Raw genomic sequence first — 27,484 nt, 5'->3', positions numbered from 1 at the left:
AGACCATGAAAAAAATTAGTTCCACTCCAGCTGGCTAAAGGATTTTTTTTTTCTTTTCTCAAATCTGTTGGCAAGGTCATGAAGTCCAGCAGGATTGCTTAGGTTCGGTAGACAAGTCTGCTCCTCCTCCTTGTACATTTCGTAATAAGGTGACTATGTGAAAAGGGCTTTGAAACTGTGAGGGGCTATGCATGCGCTGGTCACAAGAAGTTCTATCCCTTTGGCTCCAGGACAGAAACCCCTCTTTCTGAGCTCCCTCTGGCTTCTAGCCAACTCCCCCAAAAGCTGAGTGGACTAAGCAGGAGCCAGATCTGAAGAAGCAGAGAAGCAGAGGACAAGGGAACCCCATTATTAAAGGGGATGCAGGTCCTCGCTGGTGTCGCTCAGTGGTTAGAGTGTCAGCCGCACATGGAAGGGCCAGGCATTCCATTCCCAGTCAAGATACTAAACCTGTGTTGAAGCTTCAATCCTGCCAAGGTTGGGGTGCCAATCAATGTGTCTCTCTCACATTGATGTTTATCTATCTATCTATCTATCTATCTATCTATAATATCTATCTTATCTCTCCTCCCCGCCCCAGCCCTTCCACTATTTCTAAAAATCAATAGAAAAAATATCCTCAGGTGAGGATTTAAAAACTTTTTAAATTAATTAAAGGGGCTTCCAACCAGGGGAGCCCCACCCCCAGCCAGGAGGGCCAGGAGCTGCTACCTTGCCCTATCCAGTGGCCTGTCAGAGACATAGAAATAACTCGGACGGACTGGACTGATAAAACTGTGGGTTCACCCTGAGGCCCCGTCCCTTGCTCCCTGAGTCCTCCTCCCGGACCTGCCACTGTGCTGCGCGTGGTGCCACCTGCTCTGTCTGCCTCACAGGGAGTCCGAGCGCGTGGCGGACATGGCCTTCCTGGGCACCCGGGCCGGCCTCCTCAGAAGCAGCTTGTTCGTGGGCTCTGAGAAGGTCTCCAGCAAGTGAGTGCGCCGGCAGGAGTGGGATCCCTGTGGGGTGCTCCTGGGCATGTGTGCTGGCCGGGCACGTGTGAACCCCTCAAGTGCAAGAGGGTGGAAGGTTGGGGCTGACAGATGCGGGGGCAGAGAAGTAACCTTCCACCCAGGCTCGGACTCAGCCTGGAGGTGTCCCAGGAGAGGACGGAGGGCAGCCCAGCGGGGCAAGAGAGCCCCGGAAACTGTGAAGTGGGAGGGCTAGTCAGAGGTTCACTGAAGGATCCCTGGGGCAGGTCTCTGTGACAAGCTAAATCTTCCTCTGTGTCCCCTTCTCTTTTGACACTTTCCACATCCCCTAAGCCAGCAAGTCTCAACTGGAGGCGATTTACACCCACCCCGCCCCCGCCCCCGGGGCCATTGGGTAATGTCTGGAGATGTTTGGGTTGCAGCAACTGGAGGGAGTTGTTACTGGCATCTAGTGGTGGGTGCTGCTAACCCTCCTGCAGTGCGCAGGACAGCCCCTGGCAACTGTCAGTCATGCTGAGGCTGGGAAACCCTGCTCCAAGCAAAGCCCAGCTTTGCTGCCTAGGGACCAGCCAGCCCACTGTCCTCCCTGCTGAGAGCTGCAGCAAAGGGGAGTGGGAGCCCAGAGGGCGGTCTGGAAGGGAGGGAGCTGACCAGAGCCACCTGAGCTCTGCAAACCACCAGGCTCAAGTAGGTGGGGGAGGCGGGTCAGGCATCTGGAGGAGAAGAATCTGACCCCGTTCTCACCTCCCACCCACTGGCTGTTCCTCTCGCTAATCCCAAGCGTGCTCAGCTATGGCGTGCCATCTTGAGCTTCCCCCTGTCAGGTCCACGCTTGCTAGAAAGCTGAGGCTTCCTAGGAAACAAATGAAGTTGCTTCTACCCTTTCCCATGGCCGGTCAGAGACACAGCAGACAGCTCAGATGCACTGGACTGATAGGTAAACTGCGGGTTCACTCTGAGGCCTCAAACAGTGTGGGAAACTTTCCTCCCAAGCTTACTACCCACTCATACTTCCTCACCCCTTAAACTTCACTGGAATTGAAAATCACAGAGATCTTTGTCTGGCCAAGGTTGGACAAGCGAACCCTGCCCAACAGTGTGAAGGGAGAAAGCATCTTCCCCTTTCTCTCTCTACGTCTCCCGGGAGCGCGCAGAGGGGGACCTTCCTGGCGATGAGCCAGCCACTGTGACCGGCCTCACATGCACTGCACAGCTCCAGGGCTCCCCGCACCCCACCCGTGATGTGACTGGCAGCTAGGGATTGGCAACGAGGCAGGTCTGCTTCGGGAACACGAAAGCCAGGCAGCCAGGGTCCAGCTCAGCTCTCCACCTCACGGGCTGGCCAAGGTGACGCTTTCATTCCCCGCAGCTTCTCCCTGCCTCCCACTCTGCTTCTGGACAGGTGCTCCCTTCTGCTGGCTGGTGTGTGCTCAGGGAATGCTAAGCCATAATTAGCAAGATAAAGCTGCTCAAAAAGAGAAACCTCATAATGCATTCTAAAACCTAGAGGCCAGGGCTTCTGCAGTAACCACTTGGGGGGAATTTACGCTCCTGTATTAGCTCAGCGATGAGGTGACTATACAGTTTCCATTCAGAAACGCTAATTAGCCAGACAAAAAGAAATTAGACTATATCCAAAAGAAACAAACCCTGCAGGCAAAGCAGTTAAAATAAAAAATGGAAAGCAACAGCATTTGACTCTGGAAGAGGCAAGCATGGCTGGGGCATCGTCTAGGGCGCCACCAATTAGAAGCTCAGATATTCTACCTGCAAGTCCACTGACACAGAGGGGAGTTGCTCTCTTGGCCCAGCCAAGCCAACTGTGTATGAAAGAAAAGGGGATAAACATGTCCCCAGATATGAAGGGAGAAACCAAATCTCTCTCCTGGCAGGGAGTTCCTGACGCCTGAAGACAAGGCCAGCGTGTTCACCATGGACCACTTCCCCCTGTGGTACCGCCAGGCCGCTGAGCAGCCTGCTGGCAGCTTTGTCTTTAATCTCCGTGCCCCCGAGGGGCCAGGTAATCCACTCCCCATGCTCCCGGGCCAGGGGGGACCAGGGCGCCCCTCTCCCTCCTGTGATATAAAGCAACAGGTCCAGACCGCCGGGTTCCTTTCTATTTTCCTCCTGGTACACAGTAGCGACTTGAGAGGGCTGGCTGGGGCCTTACCACACCGCTGATCCCTGCGCTGTGCATAGGGCAGGTCACTGCACTCCCTGACCAGCTGACAAAGCTGGCGGTTAAAACTCTAGCATGGAGCAGAGGAAAGAGACTGAACAAAAATCTAGAAGAGATGAATTTTAGCCCAAATTTCAAATAGACGGCTATTGGATGAGTTTCTCTTTAAGATTCTTCTGTTTCTAAACATCTGAATACCTTTGAAACTTTCTTAAACCTCCCAGGTGAGAGTAGCACTTCACTCCCTCCTGGGTGCCCATACTTGCTGAGGCCACTGCTCCTCACGGCTCTTCCCAAACAGGAAAAGCAGCCTAGGCTCCACTCCCTGGGGTCTCCAGTGGCAGCAACCCAAGCTCCTGGCCTACTCCTCAGAAACACCCCACAATAAAGGGACACCTCCCCTGGCGGGCCACTGGGGGCTTGAGGAGACGGAGTCAGGGCAGCCAAGCTTGGGCCCCATGGACCAAGCCAGCCAGCAACCCCCACTCGTCCAAGGACCAGGATCTCAGAGCTGCAGGCACCCAGCTCCACCCAGCCCCCTTCTGAAAAATGCTCCAAAAGGAAAAATTAAGTGACTTTGACAGAGCACCAAGGAAAGAGTAAAATGTTTACAACAGAAAGGGACCTTGGAAGGCACACAGCCTCGCACTCTTGGTTTCCATGTGAGGACACTGTGGCCTCAGAGGCGGGAGGACTGGTCCGGGACTTCACCAGGTCACCTCTGGGGCAGCCTGAGCCCAGCCGCAGAGCAAGGGGGCCTAGAAAGAGTCACACCCAGGCCAGAGGGAGCCCGTGAGGAGGAGTACAGAAGGAGGAAGAGGGCGGAGGAAGGAGACATCAGAAAGGAAGGGGCGGGCTGGGAGTCCATTGGAATGAAGAGTTGCATTTCCCCTTCAAGATGTCCCTCACCAAACCCTCCAGCCGCCCCTTCCATCAAAACCATCCTCCAGCTTTCTGGTGGAGAAATGCCCCGAGCTGACTGCTGAGGAGGCCCCGGTGCCCTCGGCTTTCTCTGGGCTGTGCCCTCTGATGGCACCTTCACCTTGTGCGTAAGATCACCCTCCATCCTGTGCCTGCCTGTTCCTCCCACCTGACCATCACCACCGTGCTCTACGGACCGCTTCTCCACACAGACCACTCCTATCTACAGTGAGTGCTGTCAGCTCCCCCCCCTCCCCCAACACACTCACCCCTCCTCTCACAGGGAGAAGCTGAGGTGCAGAAGGTTCTGTGTCTTGCATTTTCACACAGAGAGGGAGCCACAGAGCCATGCCAAAACCAAGGTCTCCCCCTAATTCAGGGCCTCGCACTGAGTGGAAGGCAGGAAGGGGAGAGCGTAGGGAATGCTGTCACTCCTGGCGAAAGCTCGGAGGGAGGTGCTCGGAGCCGAGGTGAAGTCCCCTCTCACACCGTCCACTCTGAGCCGGAGCAGCCGCTCTTCCTCTCAGGCACCAGCCACAGCGGCACCGAGGGCCCCCACAGAGGGGCTCGCACGCACCCGAGGAGGTAGTCTGGCCCCTGCCCCCAGCCCAGGATGCTGCTGCCTCCTGCCAGCACCAGCATTGTCACTGGGACGTGCCTGCTGGTTGCTGGGGGAGCTTTTTGTGGCGGTGAGGTAGGAGGTGGTGGGTGGGAGCTGAGCCGAAAGAAGAGAGGGAAGCTGGCAACCCAAAAAGAGGGAAGGCTGAGTTGGGAGGCAGGAACTCACTCCTTTTTCACACCCTCGCTCATGCATATGCTTAGAGACACATAGACACCTCTGCACACTCCCATTCTCCCCAAAGACAATAACAACAAATTTATTTTAAGGGGAAGGAGGGGGAGGGTCTCAAGGAGGCAGAGGAGGCAGCTGCGGGGAGTGGGGGCTTCCCTCTGCCTCTCTGGGCTGACTCAGTTGCCCTTGGTCTGGGCCTAGAGGCTGAGCTCTGCCCACAGCTCTGGCTTCTGTCAGCGCCCGAGAACCCTCCAGCACAGAGCAGCCTCGGGTGCCCAAAACTCGGTGGTTGCAGTTCCTGGTCAAGGTCACTCTGACTCGTGTGTCCAATGACCCTTCCACAGCCCCCTTCTTCCCAGGCCCGCCCGGCCTGGCCCCGCTGCTCAGTCACCCGAGGTGCTAGGTGTCCCAGGAGCTGAAATTCCTGATGTTCCCCAAAGACTGTGTTATTAGGGCCCCACACCTTCAGGTGGGGGTCCCCCACAAGCCTCTGGGGCACACACACAGTAGAAGTGTGTCTGGGAAAGCAGCCTGTGGGCCTGGGGAACCCCAGGGGATCGGCCACAGCAGTACCTTCCGGACATTGCTAGAAGCAGACTTCTCTGTGTGGCCCCTTGTGGCTTTATCAGGGCAAATTCCTACAAACACGGACAGCCTCCCATATTGTAAGTTCCTAGAATCGGAGTAATGTTACATTTCTGTGGGTTGTTTGATCACAGCAAGGTGGGATGGGTAATCAGCAAAACAGCAGGTGAGACAACCTGTGTTCATTTATGTTCCATTTCACCGGACACCGTAATAACCATCACCACACAGCAAGGGCCTCAGGCCCATTTGCTCCAACATTTCACATGATGATTCTCTAGTGCGAGAGCACATGGTAACATTTCCCCTTTCTTGGGCTGTTTAATAATGGAGCTTGACCCATAGATAAGGGCGCTTTTGAAAGCTAATCCAGGTCCATGGACGGGTGAAAATTAAGAAGCCCAAGGTCATGGCCTAGCGGCACCAGCTCAGAGCCAGGACGCTCTGGTTTGTTTTTTGTTTTGTTTTGTTTTTATTATTATTATTTTATTTTATTTTTGTTTTTGAATAGTTTTTTTTAAGTTCTTTATTGATTAAGGTATCACATATTTGTCCTCAACCCCACATTCCAATCCCTCACCCACTCCCACTCATGCCCTCACCCCCTTATTGTCCTTGACCACTGGTTAGGCTCATATGTATGCACATAAGTCCTTTGGTTGATCTCTCCCTTTTATCCCCACCCTCCATTAGCTGCCCCCTGCATTCTGCACCTCTGGCAGCCAGGTTCATAAAGAGGTGAGAGAGCAACTCAGGGAAAGCCCCCGCCCTTCAGGAGCTGGCAGAGGCCCAGCAGAGCAGTGACCAGCTGCTCAGCCGGGGAAAGGCACGGCTGATGAGGGTGTGTGGTGTGTGGGCCGCCACTGCCAGGATGTGTGAAGTCCTCAGTCAGCTCCAGCCAGCCTTCTGAGCCCAATGCAGCCCTGGTGTCTGGCTTCCTGACCTTCTGCTGAAGGTCACTCTGACTCGTGTGACTGATGAAGGACAATCCAGGGTCTGCAACCACCGAGTTCTGGAATGCAGCCTTCCTTCTGCTGGAAAGTCATTCGATGCGACACAGCTCTTCTGGGTGGAACTCGTGTCAGGAAAACCGTTGCCACAGGCTCCCTGAGTTCAAATGAGACTACTCCTGAGACGGATCCAATTCCGGTGTCTTAGGGACACTGACAGGCTCAGGTCTGCACAGAAGGGGGCAGTGCCTGGGCCTCAGGAGGCGCTCTGTCCCGGCCAGTGGTTGGTGGTAACAGCCTTCACAGCAACAGCTTGCTCAAATAGCCCCTCAGTTTTCCAAGAATGACCTCACCTGATATTTATACTTTCTTCTTGGTCCCCCCCACCCCACCCCGCAACCCCGGCCTTCCCCAGCTGCTGAGAAGGTGACTTGCCATTTTTGTTTCCCCAGAAGGTCCGGGGCAGCCTGTGGTAGTCACAGCGAGCACAGCTGTAGCCGTGACAGTGGACAAGAAGACAGCCGTTGCTGCAGGTAGGAGCCGCCCTTTGTGCAGGGCTGGGAAGGCGTGAGTGGATGTTAGGAATAAGGCTCATGGTCATAGCAGGAGGACCCCCCTCCTGTGGGCTGCAGGGTCGCAGTCCCCGGCTATAGTTTCCCGGTGACATGTGGAGCTGAGGGTAGTGGAGTCCTCCTGAGCCATTTCATTTATTAAATAGAACCACTTTGAATCCTAAAGAACTTATAAAGTGAGTAAAACGGAGCCCAGAGAGGTTACGATGAGATCTGCTGAAGGTCACACAGGACAGAGACTGCAACCCAGACCTGCTTCTACCCACCCCCACCCCCCGGCCTGCTGCTTCCCTCTTCTACCACCTCAGGCCTAGTGTCCCACTGGAGAGAAAATGGCTTACAAATATGATCTCTCCACAGGGCTCAGCAGGCAGGGATTCAAAATAAAATAATAATAATAATAATAATAATAATAATAATAGTAAATAAAACCTTATTATCCTATATTTTTTATAAAATCCTGAAGTGAGAGCTCGATATGTGTGCAGCATGTGCCGAGCCCCTGGGGATCTGCTTCCCACGCGCACTCTCATTCAGCCCTGAGGGAAACCAGTGAAACCAAGACTTTGGGCTCCATTTTACAAATAAGGAAACTGAGACATAGAAAAGTTATTTGCCCAAAGTCTCACAGCTAGTGCATAATGACGCCAGGATTGGAACTCAGATCACCTCTCTTTAAGGCCCAGGTTCACTATCCTGTGTTGCAGTTTGCCTCAAATGTGATGAATGACTCTTCCAAGCGCCCTTGACCTCGCAGTTTCTTAGTGTCTAAAAGCCCCGGCACCTGTCTCGTTATCTGACAACCGCCATGTCCTGGGATACACACCCTTTATCCTGGGCTCAGCTTCCACCTCTCAACTTCAGCTGAGTTCGGAAAAGTTGCACTGTCACTGTCCACCTGAGCATCAGCCATCATGCCTCCCTGAATCTGGCACCTGTCCTGCTTCCGGGGACCCCTTAGCCACGAGGAAGCACTCAGCAGCTGAGTGGCGTGAGGCAGGCAGGGCCTGTGCCCTTTCTCCCCTCAGGCTGAGTTCAAGGCAAAGAGGATGGAGGAGTAGGCTGGAGTCAGGCAGAGATGGTCCACCCCTGTCTTCCTGGCTAAGGAGGGCACAGGTCAGGCTCCTGGCTGTTTTCCACCTGGGAGAGGGGGTGGGAGTGACTTGGCCTGATGTTGTCCAGCATCCACGTTAGGAGCACTTGCATATGGACCAGCTTTATGATGCGCCAGCCCAGTGTTTGAAAGGCACCAGGCTGTCTCAGGCGCCTCTTTTTTCTTAGTCCAAAGCTAATTCGAAATCCAGTTCTAGGACAAATTTTTACCCCAAACGTGTCTCCCTAAAGGCTGTTCTGTGGTCCCAGCTGAGTCTGTGCCTGCCCTGCTCCCTCCCTATCCTGAGCCGTCAGCCCCTGCACACCTGGAAGTCTGGGAAAGAGAAGGGGCACAGGGTCAGGCTGCTGGCTGGGCTCCCCTGCACTCTCCAATTACTTGAAATCATTTTTAACACAGAGCTGATTTGGAGCTGCGAGGGGTTGTCATAGAAACGGTGTCCTGGTGCCTCTGGCTTAACACTCTGCAGGCAGTCTCTCTGCCGCTCTGGGTGCAGAGATGTGACAGGAAAAGGAGGAGGCTCCGGAGACCTTCAATTATTTGGGGCTTTTCTCTTTTAATCTCCTCTCTCTGGCATATGGCTCAGCCTCCCTGACGCTGGGCCGGCGGGGGCCTCTAGCACCAGGCAGGGTAAGCAGCCTGTTTGCTGACCTGGCAGTCTCATCCCTTGGAAACGGTGGCAGTGTGTGGTGTGAGCTCCAGGAGGAGGAGCATGCATGGTTCTGTGCCCTGGGAGAAGGGCACTCAGACCAGCCCAAGAGGCCAGCCAGAGGTTCGTACAGAGGGCAGATGAACCAGGAGGGATTCCTTTCATCTCTAAGCAGGGGATTTAGCAACAGTTTTTGCAAAATTTCTATAAACCTTTACTTTTTAGTCAGGATCTATTTTCAATTCTCCAAGCCCGAGTTAGGGAATATTGGCAAACACAATGCCGGTGGGCACCGTACTCTGCAAGTGTGTTTATCTACCACACGTTCTGTGATACACATGTGCCCCCAACAGAGCTGGTGGTGGGCTTGCTGCCCGGAGCTGCACGAGGCTCCTCTCCTTAGGGTTCTGCCCACCAGGGAGTGGGCACAACCAAAGACCTTGCGCGCACTCAGGACAGGACGTGGATAATGCGTCTACTCCTGGCCCAGAGTGCGCCACTCAGTGAGGGGCCCTGTCCTCACTCCTGCTGGGCGCTGCTACAGCTGTTATGGCTCCAGGAAGGAGGGAAATGCCCCTGGAAGGAGGGAAATATCACCACTTGGAAAGGGGAACAGCCGTTCTCTGCCAGGAGTCCTGCTGAGCTTCCAAAATGGGTCCCTGGTGGTTCGCTTCTCCCTGGGTTTTGCTCCAGGCTCAGTGGAGTAGCATCCAAAGGACGGCTGGGGAGGAGAAAACTCCATCCTGGTCTCTGAAGACTACAAACCATGTAGTCCAGGCCCGTTCAGCCAGAGGCCAGTCAAGGCCTAGAGGAGGGTCACTTGGGCTTGGGATGGATGAGCAGCCCCAGAGGCCTCTCTCTCTCCCTCATCTCCTCTTCTGCCCGCCCCCTCCCCCATCCCAGCCTCCCAGTCCATAATCCTGACTCCCTGCCTGCTGAGCCCTGTGGAGAGGTCCTGTTTGTAAGCCCAGAATATCATCTGCCTGCCCCTGAAGTCAGTCTTGAAGGTGCAAGATGGTGTTAGGTGAAACGGGGTTCCTTCTTCGTGTCAGCAAACCTCACCAACTCACTGAAGCTGATAAAACCCAGTGGGCAGAGAAGTCCTCTAACTGCTCTTAGGGAGCTCCTCACCTTCCATTACACAGTGGGGTCCTGTGGGCAGATGTGCTAGTTTGCCTTCCTGCCACACGGGCCGGCCCATCTGCCTGGGACTGTCAGGGTGGGTTCACTCAAACCAGGGAAGGGAGCAGTGATGGGTCTCTCCATCAGCCACGCTGCTGCCCAGTGGAACCAGCCTGAGGCTCACGCACCTCCTGACAGGCCACCAACAGGCCCAGCTGCTGAGCTCAGCCCTCACTCCTCCCGGTGGCACCCCGAGGCGAGGCCATGAAGGCTCCCCCCTGCCTTACAGAGCTCTGGACATCAGGGTGACATCTGGCAGCACTTTGTGCAGTTGCCCGGGGGTGGGGGGCCGGAAGCCATCTCCCAGCACTCACATCCCCTCCCCACCCAAAGAAACCAGGGAGTACATAGGAAAATACAGTCTTTATTGGTCTTCTGAAACAACCAACCAGAAATATAATTTTGCCTTTAAAAATCTCTGTCTCAAAGTGAAGATACCACCATTGACAATGTCCACCCTTCCACCTACATCTGGTTTCAGCTGGCAAACCAAAAGAAGGAAGACTGTGCCCCACACAAGGGAGGGCACTTAGAAGCCTTGCTGGGGCACCCTCGGCAACCCCTTTCCTGGAGAATGGCCCTTTCAAAGGCAAGTTTGCCTCTCCTCCAAGCCCTCGCCCCTACTATGCTCTTCTATGAGATACAGGGGGTGAGAGGTGCAAGTTGATCTGGGCCTGCTCTGTGCTTCCCTGTCCTTCCTCAGACCCTGGGCCTCATGTTCTAGCAACCTCTACCTGGGCCGCCTTGAGCGACCCTCAAACCCTGCACAGCCCCCTTCTCACTGCCATTCCCACAACTCTGCCAGCAGGTATCTCCGTCCATGTGGTGTAGATTCAAGCAAGGAACAAACAGGACCCTGCCCTTGTTCTGGTTTGGAGCCCGTCCAGGTGCAAAGGAGAACTCTTGGGAGCCAGCCTGAGCGGACCAAACCGTGGGAGAGGAAGCCCATCACGGGAGCCCTGAGCAGAGTGCCGCAGTCTCTCTGTGTGAGCTTCACGGGGGCACCTGCTTTCCCAAGATGTGGCCAGTCCCCACCCGAGGTCAGGCCCAGAGGTGCGGAAGGAGGGGAGAGGTGCGGAGCAATGGCTCTCGGGCTGCGGGCTGCAGGAGGGGGATCGGTGGGTGTCCCCACGGGGCTGGCAGTGATGATGCACTTTGGCCCCCTGGGCTCTCAGGAGGCTGCCATCCACAGGCTCTGCAGCCTCAAGGCCTCTGGGCTGGTTCCCTGGAAAACCCAGCAGGACAGGTGAGAGGGTTACCATGGTGACAGGCAGGCTCATCCACTTGGCCCACTTTAGAGGATCTCAAAGGCATCCTGTGCTGTCAGTTTGGGTTTCCCTCGTGTTGACTTGAGAAGATGGCGATGAGCAAGCAGAAGTTTCGGTGCTGAGGGCTGGACACCCAAGGGGAAGCATGCTCCGCTCCCCGAGTTCTCCTGACCTCTGCCTCCATGTGACTGTGTGTGCACGTGTGTGGGATTTTTGTCAGTTGATGTGATTTCGCTGGTGATGCTATGAGTTAGTGTCAGAGTAAATTAGTGAATCCAGGAGCAAGGTGGTCGGCGTGGTCTCTAGCAGATATAGGGGCATGACGGCTGCAGCCGCGGGAGTGTGTTACAGTCACAGCGACCCTCGCTGTGTTTCTAGGCGCTAGATCCCGGTGACAGGGCTGGTGGGCTTGCACGTGAGTACCAGCTTTTGAAAGCTGGACCCAACTTTCACACTGAAGGGTGGTTAAGAATATCTTCCTGGCTTAAAAGAGAGTCTCAGAAATGAATCCCTTGCCCTCATATAACTTCGTCCCCAGCCCCTAGACGCAGGTGAGAGAGGTTGAGCAGGAGGTCTGAGAGTCACCTAGCGGTGGACCACACTCGGGCAGGAAGGGCAAGGGAGTATTCAGCCCAGAGGCTCCACTTGCACACATAGTCTTCCTTCTCTGTGACCAGAGGCTCAGGGGGACCCAAAGAGCTGGGGGCCCAGGAAGGAGCATCCACTGGAGCCTCAGCATGATGGCAGCTTCCCCGGAGACTGGAGGTCCCGCTGTGGCTGGTTTGCTGGAGGGCTGGGCTGGGGGGGGGGGGCGCGGCGGGGAGCGGTGGGAGAGGAGCCCGGGACTGTGGCAGAAAGAAGGGCCAGCTCTTCTGGAAGCAGCCTCCATGCACTCTCCTTGCCCTTCCTACCTGGGCCAGGTGTGGCCAGGTTCTCAGGCCACCGAGGAGATCTGCTTCTGGTCTTCATGCTCCCCCTCCGGGTCCCCCATGAGCGGTTGGCGCTTCTTGAGCTCCCGGTGGTACTTGGCCATGAGGGAGGCATAGATGCAGCCGTAGGCAGCAGCCACCACCATCATGATGCAGACGATGCCGCAGACGACCCCGGCGATGATCACGGTGCCGATGGCCCGGCGCACGCTCACGGGCCGGTACCTCTGCTTCTGGGGGCAGGCTGTACTGGACTCCGGCTCAGGCTCGGCCCCCGGTTTGGGCTTCGCAGGCTCTGGGCTGGCCTTGGTGCAGGGTGGTCCGGGACTGTCCAGCCCGGCTGAGCTGTTCTCGCCCTCCAGCTGGGAGCAGTAGTTGAACATCTCCATGGGGACCACGCGCATGTCCTTCCCTCTCAGCTCCTTGGGGAGGGTGCAGGCAAGTTGGTCCAGGCGCCCCCCTGCATTGGGCGAGACAAAAGGAGGAGATGACCAGGCATCCAGAAGCTGGACTCCCTCTCCCCATCCCCAGGTTCCAGAAATGGAAGGCCCAGTTCTAGTGTCTAGGAGCAATGTGGTCAGTCCTGGGATCATGTGGATAGGAGAGGGAGGGGAGAGGAAACTAGCATCCATTGAGCCAAGTACCATGGTGGGTGAGGCACATGTATCACATCATTTGATCCATGTAAAATGGGTATTGTCATTATTCCCATTTTGTAGAGAAGCACACAACCATTTCAGTCATGCTTACTTGCTCTGGAGCCAACCTGACCCATCAGGCAAGACAATGCTAAAGGGTGGGAGTGCTCAGGAAAGAGCTGTCAGTGCCAAGAGAGGGCCAAGAGCCCTGCCAGATTGCAGTCCCACTTCTCTCCCTGCATCTGCCTGCCTCCCACCTGCTGTGTGCCCAGGGCACTGTGCTCAATCCTATCCCTCTGGGCCTCTTTCCTCACAAAAAGGACAAAAGCCAACAGTCACTGCCAAAGCCACCACTCTTCCATGCAGGACCTTTTGGTTGCCTACGAGTACCTCCTTGGAGTACAGAGAAAAAGGGGTTGGGAGAGAATGTTTCTCTTCTCCCCTTTAGAGCAATCTAATGGCCCATCAGCACCCCAACCTCAGCATCTCTGAGTGCAGAGGCATCTTGGGAGAAAATCCTGAAGACCTTTGAGAGCAAAGGAGAGGGACCAGTGCTAATGGGGCGAGTGGGGGGAAGGAGGGGGCAGTGATTGGTGCACAGGTTTATCATGACAATGGTGAAGCCACTCCACCATGGGAGATGGAGAAGCAGGACACAGAGAGGGAGGGAGGGAGGAAAGAAGGGAGGGGGAGAGAGAGAGAGAGAGAGAGAGAGAGAGAGAGAGAGAGAGAGCCAGCAGCTAAGGAGAATGAGCTGCCCAGACATGCCCTGGAAGCCAGAGTCAGTTCCAGTGAAATCTAGATGCAGGCAATAGAGCCTGTGCAAGGACTTGGCTGCTGCCACCCCTCACTGCCAGCTCCCTCTCTCAGCCCAGCTGCTGTGTACAATAGGCATCAATCTTCCCCCAGGATGCTGATGAAAACAGACCAGGATTTCTTTTTAAAGGAGTGCAATGCTGACAACAACTCTACTATTGAAAATTTCTGAAAATATACATTCCCATTCCTTACCCATTTATGCTGAAAGTTTAGTTCCTGATGGCTGTGTGAAAGGGCAAGAATGTTCCCTAGGGACAGCATATGGGTCTGGGTCTGAAGACACTTGGCCTCTAGCCCCCACCCCATCCCTGATGCTGACTGCTGGGTGGCCTTAGCAAGTCTTCCATCCAGGGCAGCCTTTCCACAGACAGGAGCTGGGTGCTGACAGGGGCAACCTTATCTTCCTGCTCCAAAGACCTGAGAGTGTCATCTTGTACAACTTATTGTATTTAATTGCTTATGAGACTTACCTTTCTTGGCTAAAAAATAAGGCCATCTCAATTAGATCTGAGGATTACAATAGATAATATACATGAAATAATGCTTGTAAAGTAGGTACTATGCAAGTATTATTTCTCCATTCGCAAAAATGGGAAAATTATCAAAGTGACTAACAAGATCTGGCACTTTACAGTATGTAAAATCTTTTTAATAATTAGCATATGAGAATGTCTTGCAAATAATTGGGATTTTGGCTACATATGAAGTGAAAGGAGTGAGACTTTGATGAAAAATGTTAGCATTCCTTTCACCATGATTTTTCATATTGATTCATTCAGCAAATATTCATTGAGCTCCTACTTCGTGCTGGGCACCAAATTGTATCTTACTAAGTCCATTTAACATAATGACTACTACTAGCCAATGAACAAATGCATATGTTTTATTGAGGACTTACTTTATGTTGAGCACTTTTTCAGACACTTCACATGTATTACCTATTTAATCCTCACAACGATTCTATGAAATAGATATGTTAGTCATCCTCCATTTTACAGATGCGTGCACTGACACAAAAATTAATCAACTTCCTCAAGATCATACAGCTTGTAAGTGGCAGAGCCACAAAGCAAACCCAGATCTGGCACCTTTAGCCACTGGGCTTAATTCTTTGCCCTCCTTTCCCATTTCATTTCATCATTTCATAGGTCATTATAGAACTTAATCAGTTAATGAAAGAGGGAAGGGAAAGAAAGTAAAACCATTTGGCTTCTTATTAAAGCTTTGATGACAAAAGTTCTTGGAAGAGGGAGTTGAGATCATCAGCAAAACAAAAATTTGGTTTTATCTGTGGTTTTACATTACATTCCACCATCCAAATACAATGGATATTTAAGAGATTGCTGTATTCAGAGAAGAAAAAATGGTTTTCCTTTCTCCTTCTACTATACTATGGAATCCCAGAGCCATATCTAGTGGGATGCAGAGAAAAAGTATACTGTGTCTTTAAGTTCCCTCATGAAACCTATGAAAGGAAGATCAAGTTACCATGAGTCAATCTGAAAGAAAAAGAGAAGAGAAAGGGAGGGAGGCACAGAGAAGAAGGGGGTCAGTGGGGGAGGAGAGAGAGCAGCACCCCAGCTCCCCGCCTGCTGGTCATTTGGAGATTCAGAGTGGCTGGTGAAGAGGCAGGGCCAGCCCTTCTCCCCTGACCTCAGCCCAGCCTCCAGGAAATGTGTTGGATTAGGAGTGACCCTCCCAATTCCTCACACCCAGGCAGGGCTGGCTGTGCTCACCTCGGTAAGAGAACCACTCCATCCAGTGCTTGAAATCACGCAAGTTACAGTCACACTCCCAGGGGTTGTCCCCCACCTGCAATAGCTGCAGACTCGCGAGGGGTTCAAACGTCAGCCTGTCCAGGTTCTGCAGGCGGTTGGAGCGAAGCGACAGGGAGCGCAGAGCAGGGAGTCCGTCGAAAAGGCCCGGGGGCAGCTGGGCCAGGCCGTTGATGGACAGGTCCAGGTGGCGGAGCAGGGGTGAGTGCTGCAGCAGGTCCCTGTCCAGGGTCCTGATGCTGTTGTTGCGCAGCTGCAGCTCAGTCAGATTGGTCAGGTCCTCGAAAATGGAGCGGGGCAGCTGGTCCAGGAAGTTGTTGGAGAGGTCCAGCCGCTGCAGGCTGGACAGATTGGCGAATGCCCAGCTTGGTAGGGCACTCAGCTTATTGTTCAAGAGCAAGAGAGTTCGGGTGGCAGCAGGCAAGTCTGGGGGCACCGTGGTGAGGCCTAGGCCACTGCAATCCACCTCCAGGCGGCCAGAGTCACACTTACAGAGGAAAGGGCAGACGGGGAGGGCCTCCACAGCAGACAGGGCGATCCAGCAGGTGATCCCTGGTGGGGAAGCAGGGAGGTGGGCAGACAGGGAGAAAGGAAGTGGCAGGTGAGAGCTCCTTCTGCCTCTACTCCTGCCTTACTAGTTCATACCACAATGGCCCAAGCCACAGCCAATGCACAAACACTCATTGGCCACATAAAAAGATAATTTTAAAGTCCCAAGTACTTCCATGTGAATGGACACTGCACGGTGTCAGCAGGGCTCCTTGCCCGCAGCACATCTGGCAAAAGAACCCCTCCCATGACCCTGCAGTATGACCAGTATGACCCTGCAGAACGATAGGCCTCAGTCCAGGAACAAGCAAGGCTGGTCCACAAAGATGTCTCAGCTCATGTGGCCTCCCACAGCTGATCTCCTGGGAGCTGAGCCCACTGACACTACAAATGTTGACAAAATGAAGAACATAAGGATGCTTGAGAAACCTGCCCCCAGGGCCCTGTCCCAGAGTCACTGCCAGGAGAACCTTCTCTTTCCAAAAGAAAATGGCCACACTGCTGCTTCCTTCTCCCTCCTCACCGCACCCCCAACCTGCACCTGCGCTAGGCTAAGACATACCACACAGAAGGAAGGGCACAAAGGGGTGTTCCAAGTGTGCCCCCCAAACCTCCCGGTGTGTCAAATTTGCATGAGTCCACATCTAAGACAGGGCCCTTAACTTAGCATGAGGACCAGCAAGGAGTCCAGCACACCCAGGTCCACTTCACACTGAAGAATAAGTGTGCCCAAGCCACTGCAAACCATGGGCTTAGGACAAGCTCCTATTCATTCTCAGAGGCACCCATGCCCAGAGCCTGAACTCCTGTCCCTGAGGGTTGCAGGGCAGCATTTCTGCAGAAAGAATCCATTAACATAATTCCCTTCATGGCCCCATGTTTTGCCCAGGACCCTCTGAGTAGCAAGCACAGGGCCTGGTCTGTGGAAGGGCTGGGGGGCCTCAGAGAACGATCACAACAGGGCAGGTCATTCCATTGTCCAGCAACCCTTTCTGAGAGTGACTGAAAAAAACCTTAATTGCCCCCTAAATAGTCAAAGAAGCCTGCTCACTATAAAAGGGAAAAGGGATGAGCTCAAACTAGCTCATCCAAACTAAGGCAGCCCCAAGAAGCCAGAGGAAAGGCCCAGCTGGAGAAGCGATGGAGATGCCCAGACCCAGGTCCTGGCCCGGTTGGCCCCACCCGGGGAAGCAGCAGGGATGGTCTTGAGTCTGTGTCTGGTAGGTGTCTGGTCGTCTGGATTGCCAAAGGGCAGATGTGGCAGGAACAGGATGGGGCAGTATCCCTCCCCTGCTGGGGATCAGTGACAGCTGAGAGACACACTGCAAGGCTGACACCTGAGCCTCTTTGTTCTCGAGGGGAAGTGAGCACAGGCACGGCCATAGAGGCCAACTGGAGACCCTTCCTGGCCACACGGGGGCCCCTGCTGCCACCTCTCACCTTGTCACCCCTCTGAGCCCAGCTGCTGCCAGGTCAGCCTCCCCCACACGGCCCCACCATGCCCTTTAAAAATTGCCTTCTTCAGGCTTCACTTTCCCAGCCCATTCAGCTTCCCTCTCAAAACATTCCACATCCTCAGCAGCCATCTTTTCCCACCCCCAAGAAACTCAGAGTGGCATGAATGTCCTGGCGATGAGAAAATGGGATCCTGTATTGCGAGGTGTTGGAGTGATTCCAGAATGAGGCTGAAAGGGGAGCTGATCGCCGGGATCAGCCACGCATGTAGTGAATAATTCAGGCTGCTGTGTGAGGCGGCTGCATGACAGGGCTGGCCGTGCGAGGGAGAAGCCTGGCAGTGTGTGTCCTCAGGGCCTTCTCTTACCTCTCACCATGGGCAACCCAGTCCTCGCCAACCTTTCCCATTACCGCACCCGAAGAGAATTCTCAGGGCTTCTGGCACCCTGACAACTTTGTAAGTTCCCTTATGGGAAATAGAGGGCCTTTTCCTCATACACAGGGCTGGTCCCTCATACCTTTTCCAGCACCACATCCCAAGAGCCCACTAATCCCCCATTTCAGAGGTGGGAAGACTGAGGCATAAGAGGGTCTCCATGCTCACCCAGCGGGAGAGACAAGAGACAAGAGGGAGGCTCACATTAGAGCATCGGGGCCCCAGGAGCTGGAACCTCTGGGTGTGGGGTGGACTTCCTGGTTCCGGAGGAGACTGACGTGGGGAAACAGGACTCCAGCTCCTGCTCCAACCACTGAGGCTCTCAGCGGCGACTCTTTCTCAGCCCTCACAGATGCCAAAGGCACGGCAGGTTGCACAAGGTGGTTCCTGGGTTCCCAGAGCCAAGCCGTGGGCCTCCCGGAAAGAGACTGACCTCCGGGCGGTCACTGCAGGCCATGCTGACCCTGCACCCGGCCCCACCCCCTCCATACTCACAGGAGACCTGCCTCCACGGCAGGGCCAGCCTGGTCCTCTGCTCGGGGCCGCCGCCGGGGGCCAGCATGGTGAGGCAGCAGCTCTCGCAGCCCTGCACCGCCCGGACGGAGGAGCCCTCGTAGGCACTCCCTGTCAGTCCTGGGGGAGAGGAAGAGGACTCCCTGAGCAGAGCAGGCACTTGAGGCACAGGCCCATCCGGCCCAGGGGTTAGGGAGAGGGCCCGGTGTCTCTTTACACTGCTAGTCATTCCCTCTCCTGTTCCAGCTCTGATCCCTGGGTGGGGGGAGGAGAGGCCTGCGAGGCAGAGAAACCACAAATCGCCAGCCTCCCGGGGTGGTCGGGGTGATGCGGGGGCTCAGGCATGCCAGGGGCCCCCAGTCTGAGGTGCAGTGCTGAGCTCTGGGCTGTGGGACTGGAAATCGTTCTCCCCAGCGTCCCCTCCCCAGCCCCTTCTTATGTGTTGGTCTCTAAAATGTTTTCAGAGCCCAAGGGCCTCCTCTGTCTGGGCCTTTCGGGGGCACGCTGTGGAAACAAAGGGACATCTCTGCCGGGTGCAGAGTGAGGCCACGGGCACCACTGGTCACAGTCCCACTGCCACACTTACCATGGCCCCGAGGAGGCAGAGAGCAGGCCCTCCACAGCCCGCCGCTGCGTCCGGTGTGCGGCCCAGGTCCCCCTCCTGCTGCTGGGGGGCCTGCTTCCCCTCCACTGTCGCCTGGGAGGTGAGTCGCAGTGTGTGTCTTTCTCGCCGGCTATAATAAGACTCAGCGGCTCAGGGGTTCATGCTGGGGCGGCAGCTGCTCCAGCAGGAGGCAGGGACATGGAGACGGGCACGGAGACAGGGACAGGGAGGAGACAGTGAGATTGCGAACCAGAAGGAGCAGGAAGCAGGCTTCCCTTCCAGAGAGGACGGAAGAGGGTACTCACCCTTTCTAGGGTCTCAAGGACCTGCCCTGCCCCAACGCAGGGACTCATAAAGCAGACACAGGCCCTCCTCTTGTCCCCACTTCCTTTCGGGCATGGCCAAGGGCCCTGAGACAGAGCCCGGGGCCTCCACTCCCCTAGCCCCATGAGGGGTGGGCATGGGACTGTGGTGGTGGCCACAACAGAGAGGGCAAAGGAGGTGGGGAAAGGGACAGAGGAGACTGCCAACAGCCCAGCCTCCTGCTGCTCCCAAAGCACAGCCCTGCCAGCCTATTGCCCCGGTGCTCCTGGGTGCTCCTGGAGTCCCATCTGTCTTGGTTGCCAAGTTCATCCCTGGGTGATAGCTGGTTGCCATCTTTCCTCCCTCCCCCTCCCACAGGCCTGGTTAATTCCGGGAGCCGGAGAAGCCAGGCAGAGCTCAGCAGACAGCTGAGGAGGTGGAGAGCTGCTGAGACGCTGGCATGCTCCGCTCTGAAACCTTGCGAAGCAGAGTTTCCTTCAGGCATCTAAGGTCCTGCTGCAGCTCTGGTGTCTCCTAAAGACTGTCCGCAGCCCTGGGTTACAGCTGCCTCCTGGAGAGCGGCAGAGCCCACTTAGAACCCAGCGGCCCCCGCGGGGCCTTCAGCCCTGCTCAGCGGGGGAGGCCGCTCTCTCTTGGCTTTGTCTCTCCTCTGCCCCTCTGCCACATGAGGTGGACTCTGTGTGAAGGCCCCGCAGGGGCTGGCAGAGTGTGTCTCAACAACTGGACAGCCCCACGGCCCTGGGCTGGGGCGTGGGATAGATGCTCAGGGCAGGGCTGGTGTTGTCCTTGGCAGGATCCTGGTTCAAATGCCCAGGTCAGACAGGGCTCTGTCCAAACCCTCCCTGAATTACCTTAAACAAACAGCAAAACTCTCAGGGCCTCACTTAGCTCTAAAAGTGATGACAGCAGTACTCAATGGGCGGAATTTTCGTGAGGATCAACCTAACTATAATAAAGGAGGAGAGTTAACATTTACTCTATTAAACACAAAAATTACCTTAGAAGATAATTCAGGTGAAAGCTGAGTCCCTGACAGATGAGGAAAAAACCCAGTAGCCTGCAACAGGCCTATGAGACATCTCCTTCCTGTCCCACAACCTCACACGTGGCCCCACCAACCTCACACGTGGCCCCGCTTCTCTGCTCTGAGCAGGTGCTGCATTCCTGAGCCTGTGCCAGGCTGTGGACATCATGTAGTGCTCACTGCAGGGCATGATCACACACACACACACACACACACACACACAGGTTCACACACCCCCGCCACAGACAGTAGTGGCCACCCTCTCTGCCTCTCAGGCCCTGACCCTCAGAACAATCTTACTCCAGCAAGATCCCTCACAGCAAAAGCTCACAGCACCCACACACATCAGGCAGGTCAATGGCCACCCAAGGTAAGAAGACAATGGCCAACTTGCCCAAGGTCACACGTTAGGTCAGGAATAGAGTTGCAGCTTTGTCTCTCCTCTGCCCCTCTGCCACATCAGGAGCCTGGCTGCTCCTCCACTGCCTGATGACTCACCTGGCATGGCCTCTGCGGGGAGACACTTAAGTGTGCACAGAGGGGGGCACACAGGCTCCCAGACACATGCTTGGAGCTCCCAACACAGCACTTGGTACAAACACACACCCACAGAAAGCCGTGTAGTTAGGCACGTGCGTGCGCGCACACACACACACACACACACACGTGCCTGCCCTGTCTGCACTCCTCCTCACATGCAGCATGGGGCAGCGGAGTGAGAGCCCCCAGCAGACAGGTGCACAGGGACCTCTCCGGCCTAGAAGTGAGGGCTAAAGCAAGCCCCACGCCACAACGTATTCTCTGCGCAGACCAACGCAGGGATGGGGCCCAATCCACCTTCCGCTCCCACTCTCTCCAGCTTCCTGCAGGGCAGCAGATGGTGGAGAACCCCCACCCCAAGCCGAGGCCCTATTCCACCGGAGCCTCCTCTTCTTCCCTCTTTTTTTTTGTTTTTTTGTTTTGTTATTGTTATTTGTTATGTTTTTTTATGTTAATCCTCACCCAAGGATATTTTTCCCATTGACTTTTAGAGAGTGGAAGGGAGGGGAAGACACAGAGAAAAACATCAATCTGAGAGACACATTGATTGGTTGCCTCCCACGAGGGGCTGGAGATTAAGCCTGAAGCCAAGATATGTGCCCTTGACTGGAACTGAACACACGCCCCTTCAGTCCATGGCTGACTCTCTCACCACTGAGTCAAACCAGCTAGGGCTCCTCTTTCAAGTAGACTCCCTTTCCCGTAGACTCCTCATCTACCCGGTCTGTGTCCTCTCAGAAAGGAGCGCCCAAGCACCACTCGGGGGAGGTAGTAGTCTCAAGCGCAGGTCCTGCTGCCCCACCCCCAGAATGGTGTCCCTATACAAAGCAGGGCAGGCAGGTCTCCACAATGCAGACCCGCAGGCAGAGTGCTGCAAGGCTGCAGGACACTGTTGCCCCTCGCCTCTCTAGAGAAATGTGACGGGACTATGCCCTGGGGCACCAGAGAAGTGGCCCTTCAGGAAATATGGGCTTGAGCCCAGCACTTTCTAGCTCCTTGGCCCTCTGCCCATCTGCTCACCTCCATCCAAAGGACTCCTCTCTGCCCCCAAAGTCTCCCTGCCTCATTGGGAAGGGGGCGGCCTACATAGGAAGCTCGAGGAGCAGCAGCTGCAGCAAGCACGGCCAGCTGCTGAGTAAATGAATGCCATCAGGAGGGCAGCCCCACCCAGGGTGGGGAGTGAAGGTGGGAAGAGTCAGGGGTCCTGCCAGAAAGATCTCCTACCTCCAAGTCCACAGCCTTGTAGCTCTGGATCCTCACAGGACTTTCTGTCCCAGTCCCAGGGGCCCTCCTACATGGGCTTTTCTGGGAGAACTCGGATTGGATGATAGGGCTCAGGAGCTAAAAGCAGTCAAATGGGGAACTCCCTGAGAACACGGGGCTGTGTGCTCCAACCCTTTGCTGCTCAAAGTGTGGTCCGTGGCCCGGCAGCTTGGGCTGACCTAGGAACTTCTTAGAAATGCAGAGTCTCGGGCCCCACACAGGCCTGAATCAGCATAGTAATGTCTTGGCTGATGTGGCTCAGTGGTAGAGTGTTGATCCATGCATCAAAGAGTAGAGGGTTCAATTCTCAGTCAAGGGCACTTACCTGGGTTGCAGGTTTGATCCCCTGCCCTGGTTGGGGCTGGGGGAGGGGGAGTAGCAACCAGTCAATGTGTCTCACATCAATATTTCTCTCTCTCTCTCTCTCTCTCCCCTGCTAACACCACTCCCTTCCATTCTTTCTAAAAGTCAATGGGGGAAATACCCTTGGGTGAAGATCTTTTAAAAATCGGAACCAGCATTTTCACAAGATCCAGACAATTTGTATGCATATCTAAATTTGAGGAGGCTGGGCTCAGTCACATCTCTCCCAGCCAATCCCGCACCCCCAGGTCCAGGAGATCATGCTGGCCAGCCTCTGGAAGCCAGTCCCAGGCAGGGCGTGGCGGTGACCTGGGCAGAGAGGTGAGGGTATTCACATTAGCATCTCCTTCCGGAAGCCTCTGGATGGGGAGAAGCTATCACCGTAGCCGCAAACGCCTGTGTTCTTAGTCCTCATAACAACTCCTGAAGTTAGTAGTACTATTAACACGATTTCATAGATGGGGAAACTGAGGCACATGAAGTTAGGTAACTTCCTTCAGGCTAGGTAAGGGAAGAATACAGCTTTGGGCCCGAGTGGTCTGGGGCAAAGCTCCTAACTCCGCTGCCTTTGCAGGTCCAGGTCTGTCCTGCCCCGGGTCTGCCTGCACACCGAGGTCCTGGTGGAAGGAAAGGGCAGGAGGGGCAGATGCAGTCTTCCTTCCGCATGTGCAGAATCTCACAGTTAACGCGTCTCTTCATTTGCTCTCCCTGGAGCTGAGGAGATGTGTGCTCTGACCCCTCCTGCTGATGGAGATGTGAGCTCTGTGCCCTGCTGGACTGAGATGCCACCAGTGTCCCCAGTCTGTCCAGAAATATCGCAGATGCAGCAGGGATGCTCCAGGGGCCAAAATCTGGCCAAGGGAGTGGAGGGAGCTTTCTAGAAACCTTTCTGGCAGAGGGTTAAGTGCTGAGGTGAGGAGGATAAGCTGGGAGCTCAGCGAAGCCAGGGCTGGGAAGGGAGCGATGGAACAGGAGGCAGCAGCGAGAGCAGAAGGTTCCTTGTGCTCCTGCCGAGCTGAGTGGGTGTGGTGACCCCTGGAGAGGAGGGTGGGATCTGCTACCCCAGGGCTCACCTCACCTCAGCCCCCATGGCGAGGAGCAGCCTGCCTGCTCACATTCCCGGCTGGGGTTAGGGTGGCTGGGAGCCTGGCCTCTCCGTGCCTCCGCCCCAGCCATCCCTCCCACAGGTGAGGTTAACCCTCCAAGTGGAGTGGGCTCAGACTCCAGCTGGAAACCACTGAGAAACCCCCCACAGGCCTGGCATCCATGCCCTTCCTCTGATGCTTCTGCCTGTCCATCCCCCCCAAGTCACGTGTCCAAATGCAGCCAGCAAACGCCCATTGTGCCTGGACCTGGAGTTCGGCCCCTGAGACAGCATGCTGGCCCTGCTGTGCACACCTGGCCTGGTCTCTCCCCTTGGTCAAGGCACCTAGATCAGGTTAAGGGTGCCCCTGACTCACTAAACCCAGAAGCAAAAGGGGCCTTTGCTGCCTCCTCTGCCCCTCCTTTGTTCCTCACAGAGGTGAAGGCCCCCGGCTAGTGAGAGGCAGGCCGGGGCTGGAGCCACTTCAGTGCCCCCATCCCCTCAAGGAGGGCAGAGAGACCTGGGGGTGGGGTGCCCAGGCTGAGCCCGTGTGGCAGAGACCATGCAGAGCTGGGCCCTCCTGCCGCCTCCAGCCTGGCGGTCAGGGCCTCTCAGGAAACAATCTCAATCTTCCCTGCCGGTCATCCCCAAACACGCTGCCAGCAGCATGGAAGCGGGCTTAAATCTCTGTATTTCTACTTGGAACAGACAAAGCCTTCTGGCTCATTTCCAGATGCACTTCCCATTCTCACCCCTGGCTTCCCGCACCTGCTTTTCTCATGGAGCGTTCCCAATCCAGACAGACCCTCAGGAAGCGGAAAAGCCCCTCGTCACTCCTCATGAGGGAGCTACGTGTCACTGAGGCCTGGATCGGGGCTCAGGGCCGGGCTGGCAGGGCCAGAGGAGGCCTGATCTGGGAGGGAGGCCCTGAGAGGGGAGAGACTGCCTCTGCTTAGACTTCTTCTCCTCTCCCCACCCGAGGTCCCCAGATACCCCAACATTTCATAAATCCCTGCCCCCTCAGCATGCTGCCCACCCAGCCCAAAGCAGCCCCCTGCCCAGGCTTTGGTACCTAGGAAATGGGACAGAGTTTGCCTATCCGAGCCCCAGACACAGCTTCCAGCCAAATCCCAAAGAAACCAGATCGGTTTCTTTAAAAACCTTCCTCCTTCTCCCACCGCCCCCGGCTGGCTTTCCTGGTCTCCCTCTCTGGCAGCGCCAGGGACTGTGCCAATGGGAGGTGGGGTGGGAAGCGCAGGAAGCTGCTGTGGGTTTCCCTTCAGGCTGGACTTCCCCCGCCCATCTCCACGTGCTGGCTGCCCTCCCCGCCCCCCACCGGTATAGTTATTATCTAAGCAGCAGAGTGTCGATCTGAGTCACAGCGAGGTGATGCCCAACATGCCATGATAGCCAGGAGCCAGCCTCCCCACCGTCACCCCTGAAACACAGACTGCACAGCTCCGGGAAGACCAAGCAGCTGGCCCGGAACTGAGGGGGAGGTCGCGACTCCTGGTCAGGCCCCCTCTCTCTGCAGCCTCAAAACTGGCTAAGCTAAGCCCACAGCCCCCACTGAGCCTCAGGACGGCTAGGAGCCCGGCCTGGGGCTTGCCAAGGAAGAGCTAAGGCTCTCTCCCCCTCCACTCCCAGCCACGCCTCCCCAGGGCTTCCCCACAGCATTGGGGACCCACGTCCAGCCAGGAAAGGGCTCCTCCAAGGACAGCTGCCTAAGGCCACGGCCCCTCCCTGAGAGCATCCTGAGCAGAGATTGGGACCACTTGGTCAATTCCTGTGCCCCAGACAGCACAGGGCTCCAGCCTGCCACCCCCATGCCCAGCCACCATGCCCTGTCCCAGCCATGTCGCCAGCACCTCCTTCCCCACAGAACCCAACTTCCTCAGGCTGTCTGCTGAGCCAGGCATGCAGACGGCACAGGGCTCTTGGCTGTCTGTCCCCTCGCCGCAGGACTGGTTTCTATGCCACACAGGCCTGCCATCTGGCACTGGCACTGCCCTCCTCACCCCTGCTTTTCCCCTCCCCAGTAGAATCCTAGCTCATGTCCTCAACACTGTGAGGTCAGAGTGCCCTGTGTCCTGTCTCTGTGGCCTGCCCAGATGCCCCAGCCTGAGCACTCCCCCAGCCCCGGCCCAGCAACTGCCCCAAGCGGGAGGCGGCAGCTGCTCTCCATGTGTGCAGGGCAGAGACAGGACCCAAGTCCCCATGCCCCAGCCACCCTGTGCCCGGGAATCCTTTATTTCTTCCCAGGAGCGCACAGCACTCACCTTTCTCCACCCTGACCTCAGGCGCCTTGAATCAAGTAGCTGTGAGCCGTTCCACAAACCCTCCTGGGATTCCTGGAGGAAGCCAGACACACAGCCAAGTGGAGCGCAGTGGGCACCGAGCCTGCAGTCCGCCGCCGCGAGCGGGGACCTGGCACGCAGCTCACAGCCCGGGGAGAAGGAATGCCGCCGCCGCCGCCGCCGCCGCCGCCGAGGGGACGGGGCTGCCGGGTCAATAACAAACTGCGAGAGGAAGAGGGAGGGACCGAGGCAGACAGACAGAGAGGGAAAGCGAGGGGAGAGGAGGAGGGAGCAGGCGCGAGCGCGGAGCTGAAGCAATGGAGTGACAGCTGGGGGCACATCTGTGATGACAGCGACAGGAGCACACACAGGCGGAGGCGCGCGCACGGGCGCACACACACCGCGGGCGCTCGCGGCGGCGGGGAGGGCAGCGCTCACCCTTGAAACGCTCATATTTCAGTGGAAAAAAAGGCCTGTGGATTCATCGCTCCCAACTCCAGGGAGGAGAAAGCTGTTTTCCCGTGTACCTCCCTCCATCTTCCTTCCCTGCGCTGTCCTGGCTCTCCCCACCCCTGGCCGCGCACCTTCTCAGCCTCCCTCCCCCCCCTTTCCCCTTGCCCCTGTGGGAACAGGATGTGGCCAGGACCCAGCGGCAGGTAGGCCCCCTGGGAAGCTAGGTCTGTCTCAGGTCAGACAGGTGGGGCGGCATCTTCCATCCTGCCTGTGCAGAAGGGAAAGCAGAACCCTTCTCTAGGTCCAACTAGGGGCATTTATTTCAGGCAGGGTAATTGGGGACTCAGGGAGGGGGCAACTGCCTGCTGTCCTCAGAAGGAGCCAGGAGCCTCCCAGCCAGGGTCACATGGGGGCTGGGATCACTGAGCCTCAGTCCCACAGAGCCAGGCTGCTCGGTGGAGCAGTGTCAGATGTGCTGGTGTGGGCAGGCAGGAGTCTGTGTGCCCTGGGTGAGGGGAGACTGGTGCTCAGAGCTCAGCGGCCTCTTTACTCACCAGTCAGGACGATGACATCGGATATGCCAAGAGACGGCCAGTGTCCCATCCAAAGGCAAAGGAAACTAAGCCAGGGAGGAGCCTGGCCTGAGAACCGTCCCCTAAATCACCCTTCCTTGCAGTCCTTAAAACTGGCCTGACAAGCAGATGGCAAACAGTGTGGCATGTCGGCAATGTCAGGGGTCTGCTAGTGTGCCACTTCCATTTTGCATGCTTTCCTGGGGGATTCGCCAGCAGAACTGAGGGTGAGGTTGAGAAATGCGCCTTCACTTGGGACACTCCTTTCTGTCTGCTCTTCTGGGCAACACGGCAGTGGGGGGCCGGGCTGCTGTCGCAGGAGGAGAGAGCATCTTTTACCTCCTTTTACCTACCCGGATGTCAGGTGCCTTCAAGCTGCACACTTCCATCTACCTACCCCTAAACACACTTCCCACTTTGCAGCCTCAGAAAGCGTGTCCTTCCCTGAGGCTGGAATGAGCTCCTGAAAAACCCAATGAGCATGACTCCTCTGTGAGGTGACCCTGCTTAGTCCACAGACTTGACCTTCTCCTCTGGGCTATGGCCTTTCTTTGGGCCACCCTGTGGTGATCACAGAAAATGTCTGGCAGCTTTCTGCAGTGGGCTTGCCCACTTCCCCATGCTGGGCTCAGGTCTAGAAGAGAGCCTCTGCCCTGCCCAGCCCA

General features: G+C 56.1%; 2 protein-coding genes across 4 annotated transcripts in view; one reads left to right on the top strand and one right to left on the bottom strand.

Moving 5' to 3' along the window:
* The window catches only part of CACNA2D4 (calcium voltage-gated channel auxiliary subunit alpha2delta 4), a 110,365-nt gene that overhangs the window by 59,565 nt on the left and 23,316 nt on the right, over positions 1–27,484 (top strand). For both annotated transcript variants that reach the window (XM_045588398.1, XM_036457661.2), the window contains exons 24-26: positions 876–971; positions 2,864–2,991; positions 6,852–6,932. In XM_045588398.1, the coding sequence (XP_045444354.1) occupies positions 876–971; positions 2,864–2,991; positions 6,852–6,932 (305 nt within the window). The remainder of the gene's footprint in view (positions 1–875; positions 972–2,863; positions 2,992–6,851; positions 6,933–27,484) is intronic.
* LRTM2 (leucine rich repeats and transmembrane domains 2) lies at positions 10,262–26,436 on the bottom strand. Of its 2 annotated transcripts, XM_045588399.1 has the most exons (5): positions 25,777–26,435; positions 18,882–19,074; positions 18,278–18,415; positions 15,304–15,894; positions 10,262–12,570 (listed from the first exon to the last, which is right to left on the bottom strand). In XM_045588399.1, the coding sequence occupies exons 3-5, from the start codon at positions 18,342–18,344 to the stop codon at positions 12,116–12,118; spliced, it is 1,113 nt and encodes a 370-aa protein (XP_045444355.1). In that variant the 5' UTR covers positions 18,345–18,415; positions 18,882–19,074; positions 25,777–26,435; the 3' UTR covers positions 10,262–12,115. The 2 variants fall into 2 exon arrangements, with proteins under 2 accessions (XP_045444355.1, XP_036313559.1); XM_036457666.2 differs by lacking the exon at positions 18,882–19,074 and having other exon boundaries at positions 25,777–26,436.

The sequence above is a fragment of the Pipistrellus kuhlii genome, unplaced genomic scaffold (assembly GCF_014108245.1).
Source record: "Pipistrellus kuhlii isolate mPipKuh1 unplaced genomic scaffold, mPipKuh1.p scaffold_m20_p_3, whole genome shotgun sequence".
NCBI lineage: Eukaryota > Metazoa > Chordata > Mammalia > Chiroptera > Vespertilionidae > Pipistrellus > Pipistrellus kuhlii.
The sequence above is the reverse complement of the archived record's forward strand: the minus strand, read 5'-3'. Positions and strand labels throughout refer to the sequence as shown.